The sequence below is a fragment of the Entelurus aequoreus genome, linkage group LG16 (assembly GCF_033978785.1).
Source record: "Entelurus aequoreus isolate RoL-2023_Sb linkage group LG16, RoL_Eaeq_v1.1, whole genome shotgun sequence".
NCBI lineage: Eukaryota > Metazoa > Chordata > Actinopteri > Syngnathiformes > Syngnathidae > Entelurus > Entelurus aequoreus.
Window position 1 is genome coordinate 28,048,612 of NC_084746.1, and position 21,058 is coordinate 28,069,669.

The 21,058-nt window shown below is 39.9% G+C and overlaps 1 protein-coding gene across 2 annotated transcripts in view; it reads left to right on the top strand.

The window, feature by feature from the left end:
• Positions 1–21,058, top strand: part of agap3 (ArfGAP with GTPase domain, ankyrin repeat and PH domain 3) — a 425,021-nt gene that overhangs the window by 150,804 nt on the left and 253,159 nt on the right. Inside the window, exon 1 of one of the 2 annotated variants that reach the window (XM_062022534.1) lies at positions 14,384–15,068. The exons of the other annotated variant lie outside the window; for it this stretch is intronic. Coding sequence (XP_061878518.1) covers positions 14,957–15,068 — 112 coding nt within the window. The 5' untranslated portion in view covers positions 14,384–14,956. Of the gene's footprint in view, positions 1–14,383; positions 15,069–21,058 lie in introns of those variants that run through there. 2 annotated transcript variants of the gene reach the window in all.

A 21,058-nucleotide genomic window follows, 5' to 3' on the forward strand; every position in this document is an offset into this window, starting at 1 on the left:
CAAAACTTCCATTTTCTCATTTTAGTAATCTCCCTATAGGAAACATAGAAGAGAGAATGGAAATAGTCTGTTTCATAACACATATAATAGCTGTACAGGCAATGTTTTAAATAACCTACATACATATTTTAGTCCATCCATCCATTTTTTTACATATAAAAAAAACAAACATAATGTTTCATACATTTTTAGTAGGGGTGCGAGATAAATATCAGGCTGATAATTATGGGGCTGATATGAATGATTATGATGTAATTTCGATGACTCCAAGAGCATAAAAAAATATCTGTCACGTCTAGAAATGGGAATTGATACGATTTCTCCGGTTCCAGTTCCACTTTTGATCCTGCTTAACGATTCAGATCTTTATCTATTCTCTTATTGAAAACAAACAGTGGATGAGCCTCAATTATGTTGAGTTTAGAGGTAACAGGACCTTACAAAGCCAAAAAAACCCCAAATATGTATACTCCCAACACCAGGAGGATGTGCCGGGAGTAATCTGCTCGCTTCTATAACATACAGTTCATCCTCTGTGTATTCAGCTTCAAAAAGATAAGGTTGTGAATCCTAATATGTCCAAAAATAATCATCTTCGTTGTCTGTTACCAAGTCTGCCAAAATTAGAACACACACACATTTGTTTCCGGAAGTAGGAACACACATTTATTGCCGGAAGGGTTACAATGACCCCCCCAAAATAGCTTTTTGCGTCAAATATTATATGAATATATAGTTACGAACTTGCAGTACATTTTTTAAAGTCAAAATTTAAATTAATTTAGTAAGAATGATGAAGCGTCTTATTATTTCCAAGGCATTCGCGGGCTACATAAAATTAGGTAGTGGGTCAGATGTATCCCCCGAGCATTTAGTTTGACAACAGTGCTCTTTATATGCACACTAATGTATGCCGAAGAGAATAGTAGTAAGTAAAATGTGCACACCTGCCTTTATTAAACTGTCAAATACTATTAAATTATGAATTTTACCTTAAATACCTGATTATTAAGTAAAGTATAAGACAAGTGTATTTAATGAAAATAAATTATATTTAGTAGCCTTGTGTGTGTGTGTGTGTGTGTGTGTGTGTGTGTGTGTGTGTGTGTGTGTGTGTGTGTGTGTGTGTGTGTGTGTGTGTGTGCATGTGTGTGTTCTTGTATTTCTACCCTTCTTGAGACATCAACATGGAAAAGTACCTTCCACATGAGGACCGGTGAACAAGTTAGGACATAAATCATGGTCCCAATACAGAAAACCATTGCATCCAATAGAGAATATCTCATTTACACTCCTGGTGATGAAATGTATCAAAATGAGGGTGGTCCCAAAAAGGAGGAATTTTTCTAATTAAATAAATAAATGATAAATGGGTTATACTTGTATAGCGCTTTTCTACCTTCAAGGTACTCAAAGCGCTTTGACAGTATTTCCACATTCACCCATTCACACACTGATGGCGGAAGCTGCCATGCAAGGCGCTAACCAGCAGCCATCAGGAGCAAGGGTGAAGTGTCTTGCCCAAGGACACAACGGACGTGACTAGGATGGTAGAAGGTGGGGATTGAACCCCAGTAACCAGCAACACTTCGATTGCTGACACGGCCACTCTACCAACTTCGCCACGCCGTCCCTTTTTGACTGTGTGTTGGTTTTAAAAGTGGCCCCTGGTCGACATATGAAATAACAAGTGTGTGTAAGAAATTTAAATGCACCTCCTTTGGCCAAAATTAATTTAAAAAAAATTAAAAAATATGTATATCGAGACATACTGTAATAACGAAGTAAATAAAAAAACAAAAAATTCCATAAAATATAAATTAACTATTTTTTCTCACGATGTGTCGACGTTTTTCTTATAAAATTGGGAACAATTTCTCAAATTCTTTCTGTTTCTATAATATTGCACTATTTTCTCGTAAAATTCTGACTTTTTTAATGTAAAATCATTACTTTTTTATGCAAAATGGTGATATTTGTCATATAAAATTGTGACTTTTATCACAATATTGCCAAATTTGTTTGTTGTTCTTGTAAAATAGTGACATTTTTTGAGTAAAATTATGACTTTTGTCATAATTTTGCCAAGTAAATTTCCGATTATTATAATATTGCCAACATTTTTAAGTTTTCTTATAAGATTGTGACTTTTGTCGAGTAAAATTACGACTCATCAACAAGGAAAAGTACCTTCCATATGAGGACCGATGAACAAGTTAGGACATAAATCATGGTCCCAATACGGAAAACCATTGCATCTAATAGAGAATGTCTCATTTGCATGCCTGGTGGTGAAATATATCTAAATTAGGGTGGTCCCAAATAGGAGGTATTTTTCAAATTGACTGTGTCGGTTTTAAAAGTACTCCCCCTCTGGTCAACATATGAAATAACAAGTGTGTGTAAAAAATTGAAGTGCTCCCCCTCTGGCCAACACATGTAAAACGTGTGTGTGTAAGGAAATGAAATGCACCTCCTTTGACCAAAATTACTTAAAAAAACAAAATAAATATGTATATATAGACATACTGTAATAACTTGGAGTAAATAATGAAGATTAAAAACCAATTCCAAAAAATGTTTACAAAAATTACTAAAAGCTTACCTTTTTTATATTTGCATAGTATGTATATATTATTAATGTTGTAAATTAAATTCTTTATATATCTAGAAAGGGTGGTCCTAAAGAGGTAGGTGTTTTTTGGAGGTCTCAAAAAGGTAACACATACAAGAATGTGTGTGTGTGTCTATATATATATATATATATATATATTTATTTATATATATATATATATATATATATATATATATATATATATATATATATATATATATATATATATATATATATATATATATATATATATATATATATATATATATATATAGACACACACCATCTTCAATTACTTTTAGTCTCCTGACACAATTGCGTGCATATTATTTTTTTGATGGATTTAATATTGATCTACTGGAGGCGCGTGTTTGCGTCCGTCGGCATGTCACCTTGACATGTTTTAATGAGCTGTCTTCCAGGAAATTAGACACATCCTGGCCACAAGAGAAGGCGCATACATACTGTCTTTCCAAAGAGAATAATGCTTAATATTCATTTCACAATATGTCTTTCATTGTGATTGTGGTAGTTCTATTAAAACCCCTCCATCCGCAATCATAAACATATTGTTAAGTCCATGTGTTACAGTGGCACTCAATAGTGAGAAGTGTTTCTCACACATTCATTTATTTGTGGCGGCCCGCCACAAAATAATTACGTCCGCCACAAATTAAAAAAAAAATTTAAAAATGTTTTTTTGTTTGTTTGTTTTTTAATTTTTTTCTTTTTTTTTTGTCCTGTCCAGCTTCTCAGGCAAATCATATAGTTGATGTAGATGCCCATATAGGCTGTTCAGATTTACTTTACAAAAGAGAAGTGTAGGATACTTCTCTTGTTGCCTTATTTGTATTTGACCACTACTGTTTTCTGTTTATTTGTTACTGACTGTAGCAGGACACCTCTGCCTCTTTTTCACTTTATGTTGCTGGTAAATAATCCGGTTGTAGTAGTAGGCTAAAGTTAAATTATTTAGTATGCACTAATTAAAGGGGCAGAGCTTTAAGAGACATTTTAGCTTTTATATTTTATAAGATATATTTTTTGTAAGAACCACAATAAATAAATATATTTCAGTGAATAACTTATTGTTCAAATCTGTATATAAATATGTACATAAAGTGTTGTAATTATATTGTAAATAGGATGGATTGATGGATGGATGGACGTTTAAAACAAAACTGTTATTATTAATTAGTAAGTAGACATTTTTTGAGCCTTTTAGAGAAAATCATATCATTGTAGTAAATTATGCAAATTACTCGATGGTGTGACCACGCCCATAGCAACGCCCCCACCGCCACAGGTATCTTGGCAGTTTATGGGAAACACTGGTGAGCATTAAATTGTCCCACTTTAGACCATGCTATCAACTCTATTGTGTCTTGGATTTGACTTGTTTAGGTCTGCAATGAAGGTGCGACGAGGTCACACTTCTTAACCCTTGGCAACTGTTTTCCTCTAGTTCTTCTGCGGGCACATTGATTTCCTCTCTTGCGTGACATCACTAGCAATAAAGCAGTGAAAAAGTGTTTTGTTTTGTTTTTTCCAAAATTACACCTTGTGAGTCACAAGCACAAGGCTTGACGCCGATTTGTCAGCCCTGAATAATAATGCAGGTGACAGGTTTATTTGCGGTCGTAGCGAGTGGATACCTGAGGGGTGTTCTTTTGGCACAATCAATGGTGTCTTTTGTTCCAAAGGGAAAACATCACACATACAAATAAAACGATTTGTACAAATTTGTGTTGGCTTGGCCGCTTCTTGTAAGGCTGATTTCATAGGAATCAAATATTAAGTGCCCCATTGATATACAGTATTTTAGTGTTATCATGTCAATTAAAGGCTTACTGAAATGAATTTTTTTTATTTAAACGGGAATAGCAGATCCATTCTATGTGTCATACTTGATCATATTGCGATATTGCCATATTTTTGCTGAAAGGATTTAGTATAGAACAACGTCGATAAAGTTCGCAACTTTTGGTCTCTGATAAAAAAAAACCTTGCCCCTACCGGAAGTAGCGTGACGTTGTCAGTTGTTCACTCCCTCATATTTTCCTATTGTTTTCAACGCAGCTAGAGCGTTCGGACCATTACCCCATTAATTTGAGCGAGGATGAAAGATTTGTGGACGAGGAACGTTAGAGTGACGGACTAGAATGCAGTGAAATACATATTTTTTTTCGCTCTGACCGTAACTTAGGTACAAGCTGGCTCATTGGATTCCACACTCTCTCCTTTTTCTATTGTGGATCACGGATTTGTATTTTAAACCACCTCGGATACTATATCCTCTTGAAAATGAGAGTCGAGTACGCGAAATGGACATTCAGTGCCTTTTATCTCCACGACAATACATCGGCGAAACGCTTTAGCTACGAGCTAACGTGATAGCATCGTGCTTTAACTGCATATAGAAACAAAAAAAATAAACCCCTGACTGGAAGGATAGATAGAAAATCAACAATACTATTAAACCGTGGACATGTAAATACACGGTTAATGCTTTCCAGGCTGGCGAAGGTTAACAATGCTGTGCTAACGACGCCATTGAAGCCTACTTAGCAACCGGACCGCACAGAGCTATGCTAAAAACATTAGCTCTCCACCTACGCCAGCCAGCTTTCATCTGCTCATCAACACCCGTGCTCACCTGCGTTCCAGCGATCGGCGGAAGGACGAAGGACTTCACCCGATGCGTTTGGCGGCCCGGAGACGTAGGAAGTCAAGGTGAGGTCGCCGGCTAGCGAGTCTGCTCTCCAACAAAGTCCTCCTGGTTGTGTTGCTGTAGTCCGCTGCTAATACACCGATCCCACCTACAACTGTCTTCTTTGCAGCCTTCATTGTTCATTAAACAAATTGCAAAAGATGTCCAGAATACTGTGGAATTATGAAATGAAAACAGAGCTTTTTGTATAGGATTCTACGGGGTACCATAACTTCCGTTAAACTGACTACGTCATGCGCATACGTCATCATACCGCGATGTTTCAGCCGGATATTTCCCGGGAAATTTTAAATGTCACTTTATAAGTTAACCCGGCCGTATTGGCATGTGTTGCAATGTTAAGATTTCATCATTGATATATAAACTATGAGACTGCGTGGTCGGTAGTAGTGGGTTTCAGTAGACCTTTAAGCTGTTTAAAGACAAACTAGGGTAAATAAATATTGTGCTTCATTATTTTCAGTCCTCCTAATGTAAATACAGGTGGTTTGATGGCCTTCTTGTATCTTTAGGAGAAAAAGAGTGCTGCAGCTATGCATCCATCAGATAGTGAAGTGAAGTGAATTATATTTATATAGCGTTTTTCTCTAGTGACTCAAAGCGCTTTACATAGTGAAACCCAATATCTAAGTTACATTTAAACCAGTGTGGGTGGCACTGGGAGCAGGTGGGTAAAGTGTTTTGCCCAAGGACACAATAGCAGTGACAACGATGGCGGAAGCGGGGATCGAACCTGGAACCCTCAAGTTGCTGGCACGGCCACTCTACCAACCGAGCTCCGTCTCAAGTCAATTTGCTCATTTTCTACTAGGAAGATGCTTTGACAAGATATGATTTTGTTTAACATGCAAGTACAATATTGCATGTACTGTGTAAAGTTGAATTTAAAATATGTTTAATACCTGTAAGAGTGGTATTATTGGGTTTAGAGTAGAGATGTCCTAATGCCGATCATGGAATCAGATCAGGGATCGATATTTGCATATTTTTTTTAACTGATCGGCTGATTTGATGTCGAGCCCAGATCTTCACTGCATCTGTGTCCAACATTGTACTCCTCTGAAAAAATGGTAAAAATATGGGATTTTTCTAGATCACAATAATTTGCAAGCTACCGTATTTTTTGGACTATAAGGCGCACTTAAAATCCTTAAATTTTCTCAAAACTCGACAGTGTGCCTTATAACCCGGTGTACCTAATGTATGGAATAATTTTGGTTGTGCTTACCGACCTGGAAGCTATTTTATTTGGCTGCAATATAATGTAAAATAAATATTGGCCGATATCGATACATGTCAAAATGCCAAATAGTGGCAAAACCCAAATGATTTAAATGGGAGCCAATAGTACTTTCTCTTTAGTTTTTGTGCACTAGCTACTTTTCTTTTTTAGAAAATTGTCTGCACCATTTGACACCACCACCAATACATAATCGGATTTAAAACAATACTAGCACATTCTAAAGTTAATAAGATTTGCTGCATAAAAATGTGTTATCGTGTTTACTTTAGTTATCTTTGTGTTTTATAATCTATTGTCCAAGTATCTGATCGGGACACGAAATTTGATCGGATCTGGGGCCCAAAAATCGGATGGCGTATGTATTTGTGCATATGTATTTATGTCTGTAAAAATAAAGAGTGGAACCCAAAAAAAAAGAGCACCCTCTGGTGGACCATAGCGGCACTACCTCTCCTGCCCCTAATGTTGAGTCACCTTGTTGGTGAAGAACATGCAGTGGTGTGCCGTCAGGGCCAGCAAGGCCTTCTCTGCTGGCCTAACATAACCGGAAATCATGATAATAATTAAAGATACAATTATTTTTTAATTTACTTTCCCTAAATATCTAAAAGTATTCATATTCTCTTCATGTCATATTATGTTCGTTCCAGTGCTGTTGTTTTTAGTTTTAGTTTGTATGCAATCAGAATTCAGCTAGCTTATGTTGCCATGCTCTATGAAATCTGCCCGAGGCCTTCAGAATCAACAATGCAGGCGTCTGTGCACTATAAGTGAACGGACACATACATGTGATAGACAGTTGCAATAACCAATCAGATCAGGAGTTGTTGTCAGTAAGGTCTTCTAGATGACCTAAGGTTGAACGTGACATTTACACGACCTGTGATTGGTTACTCATCGGGACCGTTAGCGGATGAATTTGAGAACACAGAGTTGAGAGACAGTTGCGATAGCCAATCAGATCACAAGTTGTTGACAGTAGCCTGTCTAAGTAGCCTGATGTTAACGAGACTGTGATTGGATACTCACTTTTCATTCCAAAGTGAGTATCCATTCACAGGGATCAATTTAGCTGGAAGCAGGAAGTGTTGCGCCGTAGCTAGACCAGGATAGCAGCGAAGGAGAACAAAACGTTGATTAGGTGGCAGATATATATTTGCAAGGCCATTTTCAAGAAGGATATTTAAAGAGAAACTAAATCTTGTCAGACGATGTCGGACAACCAGGGAAGCTAGCTCAGCTGTTCTGGCGATGAAATGGGGAAATGCCCACCATTTCCACTCGAATAAGCCGACTACGAGGGGTACCACTGGCTTATACGGCGTCGAATAGGTGCTACAAATTGTGAGTTCAAATATTTTATTTATTCACTTTTAATATGTTTTTTGCAATTTTAATTTTGACAGTTCCACATAAGATATGTTTCAATTGCTGATGCGTTTTAATTAGGGATGTCCGATAATATCGGCAGGCCGATATTATCGTCCGATAAATGCTTTAAAATGTAATATCGGAAATTATCGGTATCATTTTTTTTATTATTGGTATCGTTTTTTTGTATTTTATTTTATTTTGTATTTTTCATTTTTTATTTATAATTAAATCAACATAAAAAACACAAGATACACTTACAATTAGTGCACCAACCCAAAAAACCCTCCCTTCCCCATTTACACTCATTCACACGCATTCACACAAAAGGGTTGTTTCTTTTTATTATTAATATTCTGTTTCCTACATTATACATCAATATATATCAATACAGTCTGCAAGGGATACAGTCCGTAAGCACACATGATTGTGCGTGCTGCTGGTCCACTAATAGTACTAACCTTTAACAGTTAATTTTACTCATTTTCATTAATTACTAGTTTCTATGTAACTGTTTTTATATTGTTTTACTTTCTTTTTTATTCAATAAAATGTTTTTAATGTATTTATCTTATTTTATTTTATTAATTTTTTTAAAAAGGACCTTATCTTCACCATACCTGGTTGTCCAAATTAGGCATAATAATGTGTTAATTCCACGACTGTATATATCGGTATCGGTTGATATCAGTATCGGTAATTAAGAGTTGGACAATATCGGAATATCGGATATTGGCAAAAAAGCCATTATCGGACATCCCTAGTTTTAATTTATTTTCAAATGCGCCAGAAAAGAACCCGTTTTGTACACTGTTGAGGTGCTTCAAGGTCCTTCACCATACCTGGTTGTCCAAATTAGGCATAATAATGTGTTAATTGCACGACTGTATATATCGGTATCGGTTGATATCGGTATCGGTAATTAAGAGTTGGACAATATCGGAATATCGGATATTGGCAAAAAAGCCATTATCGGACATCCCTAGTTTTAATTTATTTTCAAATGCGCCAGAAAAGAACCCCTTTTGTACACTGTTGAGGTGCTTCAACACACAGTAGTGTGTACATGTGTTGCTGTATAGTATTTCTCCTGCAATGGTCATGTGGTGACATAAATTATGGAATTTTGAGAGGTAATCATTGAAGTTGGACATCACTGAAGGCCTAGGTGGGAAACACACGGCCCGCCACTGAGAACATGGAGGCTCAGTAGGTATGAGACGCTGCTGATGTTGTGTGCTTCCTGAAGTTATCAACTCTACCACTGTACGCTGTGACGAGAGTGTGATCATGGCGGCATGCACATATGTGCTATCGTTCATGATGACTCACGTTCTAATACTGCAGACGAGGGGTTTCCAGTCGTATGTCTTGGACGCATCACAATCTGCCAGACAGAGCAGGTGTACATCACGTCTGTTGTACCTCCATAAACGTGGTGCAGTCAGCTGCTGTCTGCTCTGCGTTTCAAAATGTCCTTCTCAAACTGTGTCCCTTTTTTGGACATTCTATAGACAGAAGAAAACTACAACTTTGGTCCTTAGAAATTGTGGTGTACTGTAGAACTGTGAATGTAAAGACAGACTAAACTGATTATTATCCTCTACAACAGACCTAGGCAAAATACGGTCGGCGGGCCACATGCGGCACATTAAGATTTTCAATCCGGCCCGCCGGACGTTCTACATCATTTTTTTTTAGACCTTTAACATCAAAACTGTAGCCGCCATTATGATGTGCAGTGCTGTTTTTAAATGACCGTCAGTCTTGAACTATAGAAAGTATTTCAATGGTTGGAATCTGCGCTTTTGGGTGTTACGATAATCTACGTCACAGCAGCTCAGACAAGGAACAAAGCAGAGTGGGCGGGGTTTGTTTTCAGAGCAGCCAGCCCGAAACGCATGTGTCAGGAACAGATGCGGAAGCAGATTTTTACAACAAATTTCTGCATAAAAGTGATAATATTACATATTGTAGGTGTGTATTACACTTTGCATTCGGATTTTGCTGTTTGTTACATTTTTGTTGTGTTTTCCTTGATTGTAAAAGATGTCTATTGAGGAGCTAAATGGTAAATGGGTTATACTTGTATAGCGCTTTTCTACCTTCAAAGTACTCAAAGCGCTTTGACACTATTTCCACATTCACCCATTCACACACACATTCACACACTGATGGCGGGAGCTGCCATGAAAGGCCCTAACCACGACCCATCAGGAGCAAGGGTGAAGTGTCTTGCCCAAGGACACAACGGACGTTACGAGGTGGGTAGAAGGTGGGGATCGAACCAGGAATCCTCAGGTTGCTGGCACAGCCACTCTCCCAACCGCGCCACGCCGTCCCCAGCTGTTTCTCAGCTGGTCTGAGAAGTAAAAGATGAGCGATGTACATATGTTGTTAATATTCAGTGTTTTATTGTTCATAGTTAATATTGTAAATCCCACGTAAAAGAGGAGAGATGTTCATATGTTTTTAATATTCAGTGTTTTATTGTTCATAGTTAATATTGTAAATCCCACTTTCTTTATTTTCATGTACATTTTGTGTGTCCCATTTAGTAAAAAACTGTAGAATTGCATTTCGTTTTTTTGAGGTGGTCTGTCATAACGTTTTTAGAACTCTATCGGACGTTGTGACTTTTGGTATTGGTGTTCCTGCAAAAAAAGGCACCCAAACACACATACTGTACAGCAGATTTTTACAGCTAAATGTGTATTTATATATCATTTATACACTTTGGCCCCCCAGACACATTTTTTCTCTCAATGTGGCCCCCGAGTCAAACTGTTTGCCCAGCTCTGCTCTACAAGCATACCTAATGAAGTGTCCCATGAATATTGCTTCAACTAACAATATTTATAATAGCTCTATAGTCAGAGATAATTTTTTTCGTTTAATCGACTAGTCAAGCGATTATTGCTTAGGATTCACTGTACACGTTTGAGGTTTTTTTTTTAATCCATTATTGTTAGAGTTATTTAGCTGAAATGATTACCTACATGAATACATGTGTAAACATTACAATTATTGCCGGTCAATCAAATACAATTTTATGAAGCACCTCATAGACAATAACTAATCGTTGCAACCTGAGCCATGAGTGTACTGCATGAGCCACTAATACACAAATACCGTATTTTTCAGACTATAAGGCGCACTTAAAATCCTTTCATTTTCTCAAAACTCGACAGTGCGCCTTATAACCCGGTGCGCCTAATGTAAGGAATAATTTTGGTTGTGCTTACCAACCTCGAAGCTATTTTATTTGGTACATGGTGAAATGATAAGTCTAACCAGTAGGTGGCAGTCACACATAAGAGATACAAGTTGACTGCAATATGACTCAAGTAAACAACACCAAAATGTTATATGTTCCATTGAAAATATAAAACATTACACACTGTGCTCTAAAATCTATCAAAATGTTTTAGTACGACTTACGTAAGCTATGAAGCCGCACCGCTTGACGGATTGTACTGTGCTTCAACATACGAGTATTATTATGGTGTGTGTATAAGGTAAGACATATTATAGGGCGTTTTGTTTCGCAATATTTAGCAAAAGCCACTTTTCTTACCTTTTGGTACCTGCTGATCTGTATTTGGGATCTGCATAAGTCCTGAAAATCTGCACGCGTTCGCCTTTGTAGTCTGTGCCGACACCGTAGTCGATAAGCTTCTTCTTTTTCTCTATCTTCTTGTTATGGGACATTCATATTTTGCTGTTGCCATTTCTAATACAAAGTAGTGTGCAATTCTTCCTTATGTCTGTCAGTAAACTCGCCATGAAAGCGCTAAAACATACCGGTGTAGTGAGTTATATTATTCACCCAAGGAACTTTAGTTATTAGAGAGTTCCGGTCGGACGGTTTTCAGGGGACACATTTCTGGTGTTGTTGCACTAGTGAGCCACGGATGAGGAGATGCTGCTTCGTTATTGATTGAAGTAAAGTCTGAATGTCATTAAAACAGTTAGCTCCATCTTTTGACACTTCTTCCACTCCCGTCCTTGCACACTACATAATCCGGTGCGCCCTATGGTCCGGAAAATACGGTACATATATATCCAGGAAACGCTAAAAAATAATATTCAGTGATGCAAGAAAAGGCGGAAAAAGAAATGTTGAAAAATTAATAATAAAGAATCGGATATTAAATAAAGACCATAAAAAGTACATTAAAGGTAAATTAATAGAAGAGCAAGGTGTAAAAACAAGGAGCACATTGAAAATTATTATTATTAAATTGGTCAAATCTGAGAGTATATTAATGTACGTAATGTCTAAAGAATTTACAGTTTTTGTGTGCATTGGACAAACTATTGGTGGTGCTTGCAATCACAGATATTTTAGTGGCATTGTTTAAATCGCCACTTATTCCTCAGGCTTTTCCCGCTGTGCATGATATTTCATTGTAGAGGAAACGTATAAACCAGGGGTGTCAAGCTTATTTTAGATCGGGGGCCACATGGAGAAAAATCTACTCCCAAGTGGCCCGGACTGGTAAAATCACGGCACGATAACTTAAAAATAAAGACAACTTCAGACGGTTTTTATTTGTTTAAAAATAGAACAAGCACATTCTGAAAATGTACAAATCATAATGTTGTTGTTTTTTTTTTTTATACTTCCATGTTGCGGTTAATAGTATTCTGTCTTTATTTGTCGTTATTTTTACTTTCTGGATAAATTATGTGATAATGTTCATCAGTGAACTCATTGGTATTAATTTTCAATCTATCAAGATAAAAAAATAATATCAAAATCAAATTACAGGATTTTATTTATGTAGTTTGCTCATTTTCCTTGACTGGTGCACTAACATCATGTGGTTTATTTTATTTACATTTGTAGCATCATCTACAAAGATACAAATAATTGCTATTGCGACATCTAGTGGACACATTTAGAACAGCTGTTTGTTTGATTAAAAAATGTTGGCTCATTTTTATACTTAGCAAACTCATCGCGCAGGCTGGATAAAACCTGTTTTAAAAGCCTACTGGAACCCACTACTACCGACCACGCAGTCTGATAGTTTATATATCAATGATGAAATCTTAACATTGCAACACATGCCAATACGGCCGGGTTAACTTATAAAGTGCAATTTTAAATTTCCCGCGAAACTTCCGGTTGAAAACGTCTATGTGTGATGACGTATGCGCGTGACGTCAATCGTTGAAATGGAAGTATTCGGACACCATTGTATCCAATACAAAAAGCTCTGTTTTCATCGCAAAATTCCACAGTATTCTGGACATCTGTGTTGGTGAATCTTTTGCAATTTGTTTAATGAACAATGAAGACTGCAAAGAAGAAAGCTGTAGGTGGGATCGGTGTATTAGCGGCTGGCTGCAGCAACACAACCAGGAGGACTTTGACTTGGATAGTAGACGCGCTAGCCGACGCTAGCCGCCGACCGCATCGATGATCGGGTGAAGTCCTTCGTCGATCGCTGGAACGCAGGTGAGCACGGGTGTTGATGAGCAGATGAGGGCTGGCTGGCGGTGGATAGCTAATGTTTTTAGCATAGCTCTGTGAGGTCCTGTAGCTAAGTTAGCTTCAATGGCGTCGTTAGCAACAGCATTGTTAAGCTTCGCCAGGCTGGAAAGCATTAACCGTGTAGTTACATGTCCATGGTTTAATAGTATTGTTGATTTTCTGTCTATCCTTCCAGTCAGGGGTTTATTTATTTTGTTTCTATCTACAGTTAAGCCCGATGCTATCACGTTAGCTCCGTAGCTAAAGTGCTTCGCCGATGTATTGTCGTGGAGATAAAAGTCACTGTGAATGTCCATTTCGCGTTCTCGACTCTAATTTTCAAGAGGATATAGTATCCGAGGTGGTTTAAAATACAAATCCGTGATCCACAATAGAAAAAGGAGAAAGTGTGGAATCCAATGAGCTCTTGTACCTAAGTTACGGTCAGAGCGAAAAAAGATGCGTCCTGCACTGCACTCTAGTCCTTCACTCTCACGTTTCTCATCCAGGAATCTTTCATCCTCGCTCAAATTAATGGGGTAATCGTCGCTTTCTCGGTCCGAATGGCTCTCGCTGCTGGTGTAAACAATGGGGAAATGTGAGGAGACTTTCAACCTGTGACGTCACGCTACTTCCGGTACAGGCAAGGCTTTTTTTTATCAGCGACCAAAAGTTGCGAACTTTATCGTCGATTTTCTCTACTAAATCCTTTCAGCAAAAATATGGCAATATCGCGAAATTATCAAGTATGACACATAGAATGGATCTGCTATCCCTGTTTAAATAAAACAAATTCATTTCAGTAGACCTTTTAAGGCCCCCGGGCCGTACGTTTGACACCCGTGGTATAAACTTTCCTTTGGCCTCGCCCCCACCTCAGACTGAACAGATTTGTTTACAGCTAGAAGCCACTAGCTGCTGCATGAACGCAAGTAACTTGTTGTAAAACTCAAATGCTGGTTGACGCTACACAAGCATGCAAGGAATGACACACAAACACACATGTAGTGTTGGAACGACAACCCAGGAAACCCAAAACATGCTCACCCGGTTTCTTGTGAAAGCCCGCCCAGCTGCTATCAAGGTACAAGGGGGAGAAATGTTTGGCCGCAGGACAGAGGAAGTAGACAAGAGAAGCTCTGTTACCTGCTCTGCTTTTTTTTTTTTTGCTTTTTTTTTTTTTTAGTACGCTTTAGTACCATGCACTTTTCTTGCTGGAGCAGACCCAAACAGCGACCAGAGAAGAAAAGTGGATTAACTTTAATCCTATCAGTGTTTCTTATTACGTGGGGACCCTGCTGACTTCACCTGCATCACTTGGAAGGACACTATTCTTGTTTCTTGTTTCTGGAAGGTGACATTTTGGCATGATGCAGCAAAGTAAAGCTTCTCAAGCAAGAGAGGATTAACATGGCGGATTTGATTTAGAAGCCAAGATGAGCAACGGGCAACAGTTGGATGTCTTATATTCACGGCTATGTTGACGAGAGCTCCTGTTGAGGTTAGATGTAGATTATGTTGCTCTGCTTCGGCAGTCAAAGACGCAATCGACGCCAGTGGAGTGAGGAGGAGCGCTTACTTGACAACGAGCCTTACGACATTCCCAACCCCTACTTCTTGGACTCAGGTAAACATCACCGGTGCACCTTTCATTCAAACTTTCCATGCATTAGTGCAGAAACCGAAAGACGACTTCCTGGGACCTTTGGAATGTTTTTAACGACTGTGGAACGTTACTCGGATTACTGATAACACACAGAGGAGCTCAGTGAGGTTGGAATGAAACGTAGAAACAACAAAAAAACATTCCTCAGAACGTCACTGATCAGATAGTTTTGCGTAATGTTGTTCTGACTCATTTAACTTATTTAATGTTACATTACTCCCAATATGGCTATTCCTTCTATGTACAGTTGTGGTCAAAAATTTACATACACTAGTAAAGAACATAATGTCATGGCTGTCGTGAGTTTCCAATAATTTCTACAACTCTTATTTTTTTGTGATAGAGTGATTGGAGCACATACTTGTTGGTCACAAAAAACATTCATGAAGTTTGGTTCTTTTATGAATTTATTATGGGTCTACTGAAAATGTGACCAAATCTGCTGGGTCAAAAGTATACATACAGCAATGTTAATATTTGGTTACATGTCCCTTGGCAAGTTTCACTGCAATAAGGCGCTTTTGGTAGCCATCCACAAGCTTCTGGTTGAATTTTTGACCACTCCTCTTGACAAAATTGGTGCAGTTCAGCTAAATTTGTTGTTTTTCTGACATGGACTTGTTTCTTCAGCATTGTCCACACGTTTAAGTCAGGACTTTGGGAAGGCCATTCTAAAACCTTAATTCTAACCTGATTGAGCCATTCCTTTACCACTTTTGACGTGTGTCTGATGTCATTGTCCTGTTGGATCACCCAACTGGGCCTAAGACCCAACCACCGGGCTGATGATTTTAGGTTGTCCTGAAGAATTTGGAGGTAATCCTCCTTTTTCATTGTCCCATTTACTCTCTGTAAAGCACCAGTTCCATTGGCAGCAAAACAGGCCCAGAGCATAATACTACCACCGCCATGTTTGACGGTAGGATTGGTGTTACTGGGATTAAAGGCCTCACCTTTTCCCCTCCAAATATATTGCTGGGTATTGTGGATCAAACAGCTCAATTTTTGTTTCATCTGACCACAGAACTTTCCTCCAGAAGGTCTTATCTCTGTCCATGTAATGTCAGATGAAACAAAAATTGAGCTGTTTGACCACAATACCCAGCAATATGTTTGGAGGAGAAAAGGTGAGGCCTTAATCAAGACTTGTAGAAATTATTGGAAACTCAAGACAGCCATGACATTATGTTCTTTACAATTGTATGTAATTTTTTGACCACAACTGTATGTGTTGATATAAACTTGGAGACCAGGGCTATTCAACTGCTGGCCCAAGGTTGGGAGAGACATTTTTGCAGCAAAACACTACAACGCTCTCGTTGTATGTATGTGATTTCGCAATGCATTGTGGTGCCGCTGTCGCCTTTTCTGTAAAGCTTCTGTGTACATTGCTGTATTGCTCGAGAGGGAGCAACAAACTGGATGAAAATGGAACGTACAAAAGAAAAAGATCAAGGGACTGTACCGAGACAACCCTGTTTTGAAAGCCTCGCTACCTCAAAAAATAAATACAATTGGTTGAATTGTTCCGTATGAGCATGTCCAATGGACAAGAGATTTGATTCATTCATTCTACGGATGTCCCGATAAATTGGCCACGATCAGAATTGGCCGATTTTCATAAAAAGTATGTAATTGCCATTGCCAATTAATGCCTTTTAATGGCGATCACAAATGCTGATACCGTCTGGCCAATTGGCTAATTTATTTTGAGGATGGGGGTCAGTTGCTCAGCACAGACTCCCAGGCAGGAGGGGGACACACCGTTTGGTCCTGGAGCCTTTGTCTTCTTTTGTTTATGGAAGAACTAGCACAGATCTTTCTTTCCACAGATTGTCGGAGCAGGCAGGGTAGAGTCTTGAGTATTGTGGTGATTTTTGTGAACCCAGTGATAGTTGTGAAAACCTGCAGTAGAATTCTGTACGTTGTTCGTAACCCGCAGCTTGCTTAGCTATGCAAAGGCTAACTGGCCTACTAAATACTGTGTGCAACAGAATAAGACCGGCTTAGATTCAAACTTACCAGTGTGAAAATGCCATGAACACACCAACATGTACAAGGTGATGGCATTAAAAGTCATGGGACGGCGTGGCGAAGTTGGTAGAGTGGCCGTGCCAGAAATCGGTGGGTTGCTGGTTACTGGGGTTCAATCCCCACCTTCTACCATCCTAGTCACGTCCGTTGTGTCCTTGGGCAAGACACTTCACCCTTGCTCCTGATGGCTGCTGGTTAGCGCCTTGCATGGCAGCTCCCGCCATCGGTGTGTGACTGTGAATGTGGAAATACTGTCAAAGCGCTTTGAGTACCTTGAAGGTAGAAAAGCGCTATACAAGTAAAACCCATTCATCATTTATTTTATTTTATGTTTGATCATCTCACGGTTCCTATCCAGACTAGTCATCTTCTCTTTATTAGTTCACTAACCCGACTTTCTTGGCTTTTCCTTCTTTGCTAGAAATGAGACAATTCTCACCAAATCTTTTTTTTTCCTGAAGCGATCATAACCACCATCGTGGCAGTTAATGATGTCGGACGTTGGCGCCATGTTTTGAACTTGTTAAAAAAAAGAACACATCTCTAAGGCACTGTCATGCATCCAGCCGTGTAAATAAGCTATTCTGAGTCAAGCAAGACCCACGATGCTTTGCGTTTCTACGTCACACTTTCGAGCCCTATTGTTACCTGCTCAGTGGCCTTTTGGTTAGAGTGTCCGCCCTGAGATCGGTAGGTTGTGAGTTCAAACCAAAGTCTATAAAAATGGGACCCATTACCTCCCTGCTTGATACTCCGCATCAAGGGTTGGAATTGGGGGTTAAATCACCAAGATGATTTCCCGGGCGCGGCCACCGCTGCTGCTCACTGCTCCCCTCACCTCCCAGGTGGAACAAGGGGACGGGTTAAATGCAAAGGGTAACTTCACCACACCTAGTGTGTGTGAGACTATCAGTGGTACTTTAACTTTAACTTTTAACTTACCTGCAGGGTGGGGTGTGGGTTTCCTGTAGTTGGTGACCTCTCGCAGGCCTTTTTTAACTGCTTCGGGGTCGTTAGCTGAGAAGCCTTGTTTTAGCTTCTCAGTGTTGCTACTTTTAGTTACTCTGATCTCCTTTGTCAGTTTGTTCCTGGCCTGTTTGAACAGGGCCCCGTCCCCATCCCTGTAGACGTCTTCCTTGCCTTGATGCAGCTTCCTAAACTGAGGTGTAAACTAGGACTTGTTGTTTTATGTGCAGAAGGTCCTGGTCTGCACACACATGTCCTCACAGAAGCTTATGTATGATATCACAATGTTTGATGTCAAAAAAATATGATGTCAAAAAAATTTGCTGCAACTTCAAAGACACTCCAGTCAGTCAGATGAAGTGAACCAGACAGTGATCAGAGAGTTCTAAAGTAGCACGGTGAACAGAGGGGTAAGAATCCTTTCTTGTTGTGTAGCATTGGTCCAGTGTGTTAGCTCCGGTGGTCGGGCACTTAATAGGCTTTCTGTATTTAGGGACTTCTTGGGTTAAATTTGCTCTATTAGAATGTCCCAGAATGATGAGCAAGGAGTCAGGATGTTTTTTCTCCACGTCTGCAATATGGTCAGCCAAGTGCTGTAACGCTTCTGTTACACAGGCCTGAGGTGGGATGTAAACCCCGACCATAATACACCAAGAGAACTCCCGCGGCAAGTAAACCGGTTTACAGTTCGGTGCTGAAAGCTTTAACTTTTTCACCAGTACGACTACTAGATTTTTTTTTTGGAGCGCAGAACATTCTTTGTAGCAATATGAAATGTAAATTCATTATTAACACTCAAACAAGGTACACATGTGCACTAATACATATAGACACAATGCCATCATAAGGCCTACTGCAACACTTAATTAAACACAAAGAACATCCCTAAACTGTGCTTGCACTGTCGCTAGCCCGAGTGTAGGGCTGGGCGGTATGGACCAAACTCATATCCCGGTATAAAGTAGTTTGTAGGTTTTAGCCAGGAACACCAACCTGCCAACTGCTTCACGATGCTGTGTGACAGTCTGTGTTCTGAAAATTACTTTAAAAAAGTCATTCATTATAGTTACTCCTTACTTTACCAAAAAAATGATTGCATTACAAACGGAATTATCCATTCATTCCATCTTCTTCCGCTTATCCGAGGTCGGGTCGCAGGGGAAGCAGCCCATGCAGGGAAGCAGCCCATGCAGGGAAGCCTAGACTTCCCTCCACCTTGTTACTTCCTCCAGCTCCTCCCGGGGGATCCTGAGGCGTTCCCAGGCAAGCCAGTAGACACAGTCTCCCCAACGTGTTCTGGGTCTTCCCCGTGGTCTCCTACCGATCGGACGTGCCCTAAACACCTCCTCAGGGAGGCATCCTGGGCGCATCCTGACCAGGTTCCCGAACCACCTCATCTGGCTCCTCTCGTTGTGGAGGAGCAGCGGCTTTACTTTAAGCTCCTCCCGGATGACAGAGCTTCTCACCCTATCTCTAAGGGAGAGCCCCACCACCCGACGGAGGAAACTCATTTCGGCCACTTGTACCCGTGATCTTGTCCTTTCGGTCATAACCCAAAGCTCATGACGATAGGTGAGGATGGGAATGTAGATTGACCGGTAAATTAAAAGCTTTGCTTTCCGGCTCAGCTCCTTCTTCACCACGACGGACTGATGCAGGGTCTGCATTACTGCAGATACCGCACTGATCCGTTGTCTGTCGATCTCACGATCCACTCTTCCCTCACTCGTGAAGACTCCGAGGTACTTGAACTCCTCCACTTGGGGCATGGTCTCCTCCCCAACCCAGAGATGGCACTCCAACTTTTCCGGGCGAGAACTATGGACTCGGACTTGGAGGTACTGATTCTCATCCCAGTCGCTTCACACTCTGCTGCGAACCGATCCAGTGAGAGCTGAAGATCCTTACCAGATGATGCCATCTAGACCACATCATCGTCCTAATCCTACAGCTACCAAACCAGATCCCCTCAACGCCCTGACTGCGCCTAGAAAGTCTGTCCACAAAAGACCCAACCCTCATTGGAAACGGACCCGACTTATTGTCGGCAATGTGGACCAAGCTCTGATACCGATCATGCAGGGAGCGGACCGCCACAATCAGACGGTCCGATACCCCATACTCTCTGAGCATTCCGCACAAGACTTCCCGAGGGACACGGTCGAAGGCCTTCTCCAAGTCCACAAAGCACAGGTAGACTGGTTGGGCAAACTCCCATGCACCCCCAAGGACCCTGCCGAGAGTATAGAGCTGGTCCACAGTTCCACGACCAGGATGAAAACCACACTGCCCCTTCTTAATTTTCCAGGTTAAACTATCTGGCGTAGCCTCTCTCCAGTACACCTGAATAGACCTTACCAGGAAGGCTGACGGAAGGCTGACTAATGGAATTACTCTTTAATACATGTATTTAATAACTAGGGAAATTAATTAATGTGTTACTTAAAAAAATAACTTCAAATATCTGGCATAATGCAGTTGAGATAAGTTTCATATATCTATATGATAGCAGTGTGTGCGTTTGTGTGCATTTCTTTAAAAAGGCGGTGCCTGTTGCTTAGTGACGAATGACATCAGCGAGTCTGAGTTTGAGCTGTTTTGTTAGCTTAGCAGGCTAGCAGCGGCAGTTTGTCAACTCTGACGGCAGCTCTTTTGAATCTTTCACTGGTTAGTCTTACTTACCTCTGCTTAATAAATAGATTGAATATGCTTCCATGGCTATATGTTCTTGTCAACAAACGGGGTATTGTTTGGATGGCAACTGGGTGAGTTTGTCACTTCAATCATTGATTTGTTGTTCAATATTCCCTTTGACCTTCATAGTTTCATCCGTGTTGGAAAACTGAGTGTGTGAGCTAGGAGGAGCAGGCCCGCTCCCCTCTTTGCATGAAGAGATCATGTGAACCATTGTGGCAGTTAATGATGCAGCACGTTCGCGACATGTTTTGAAA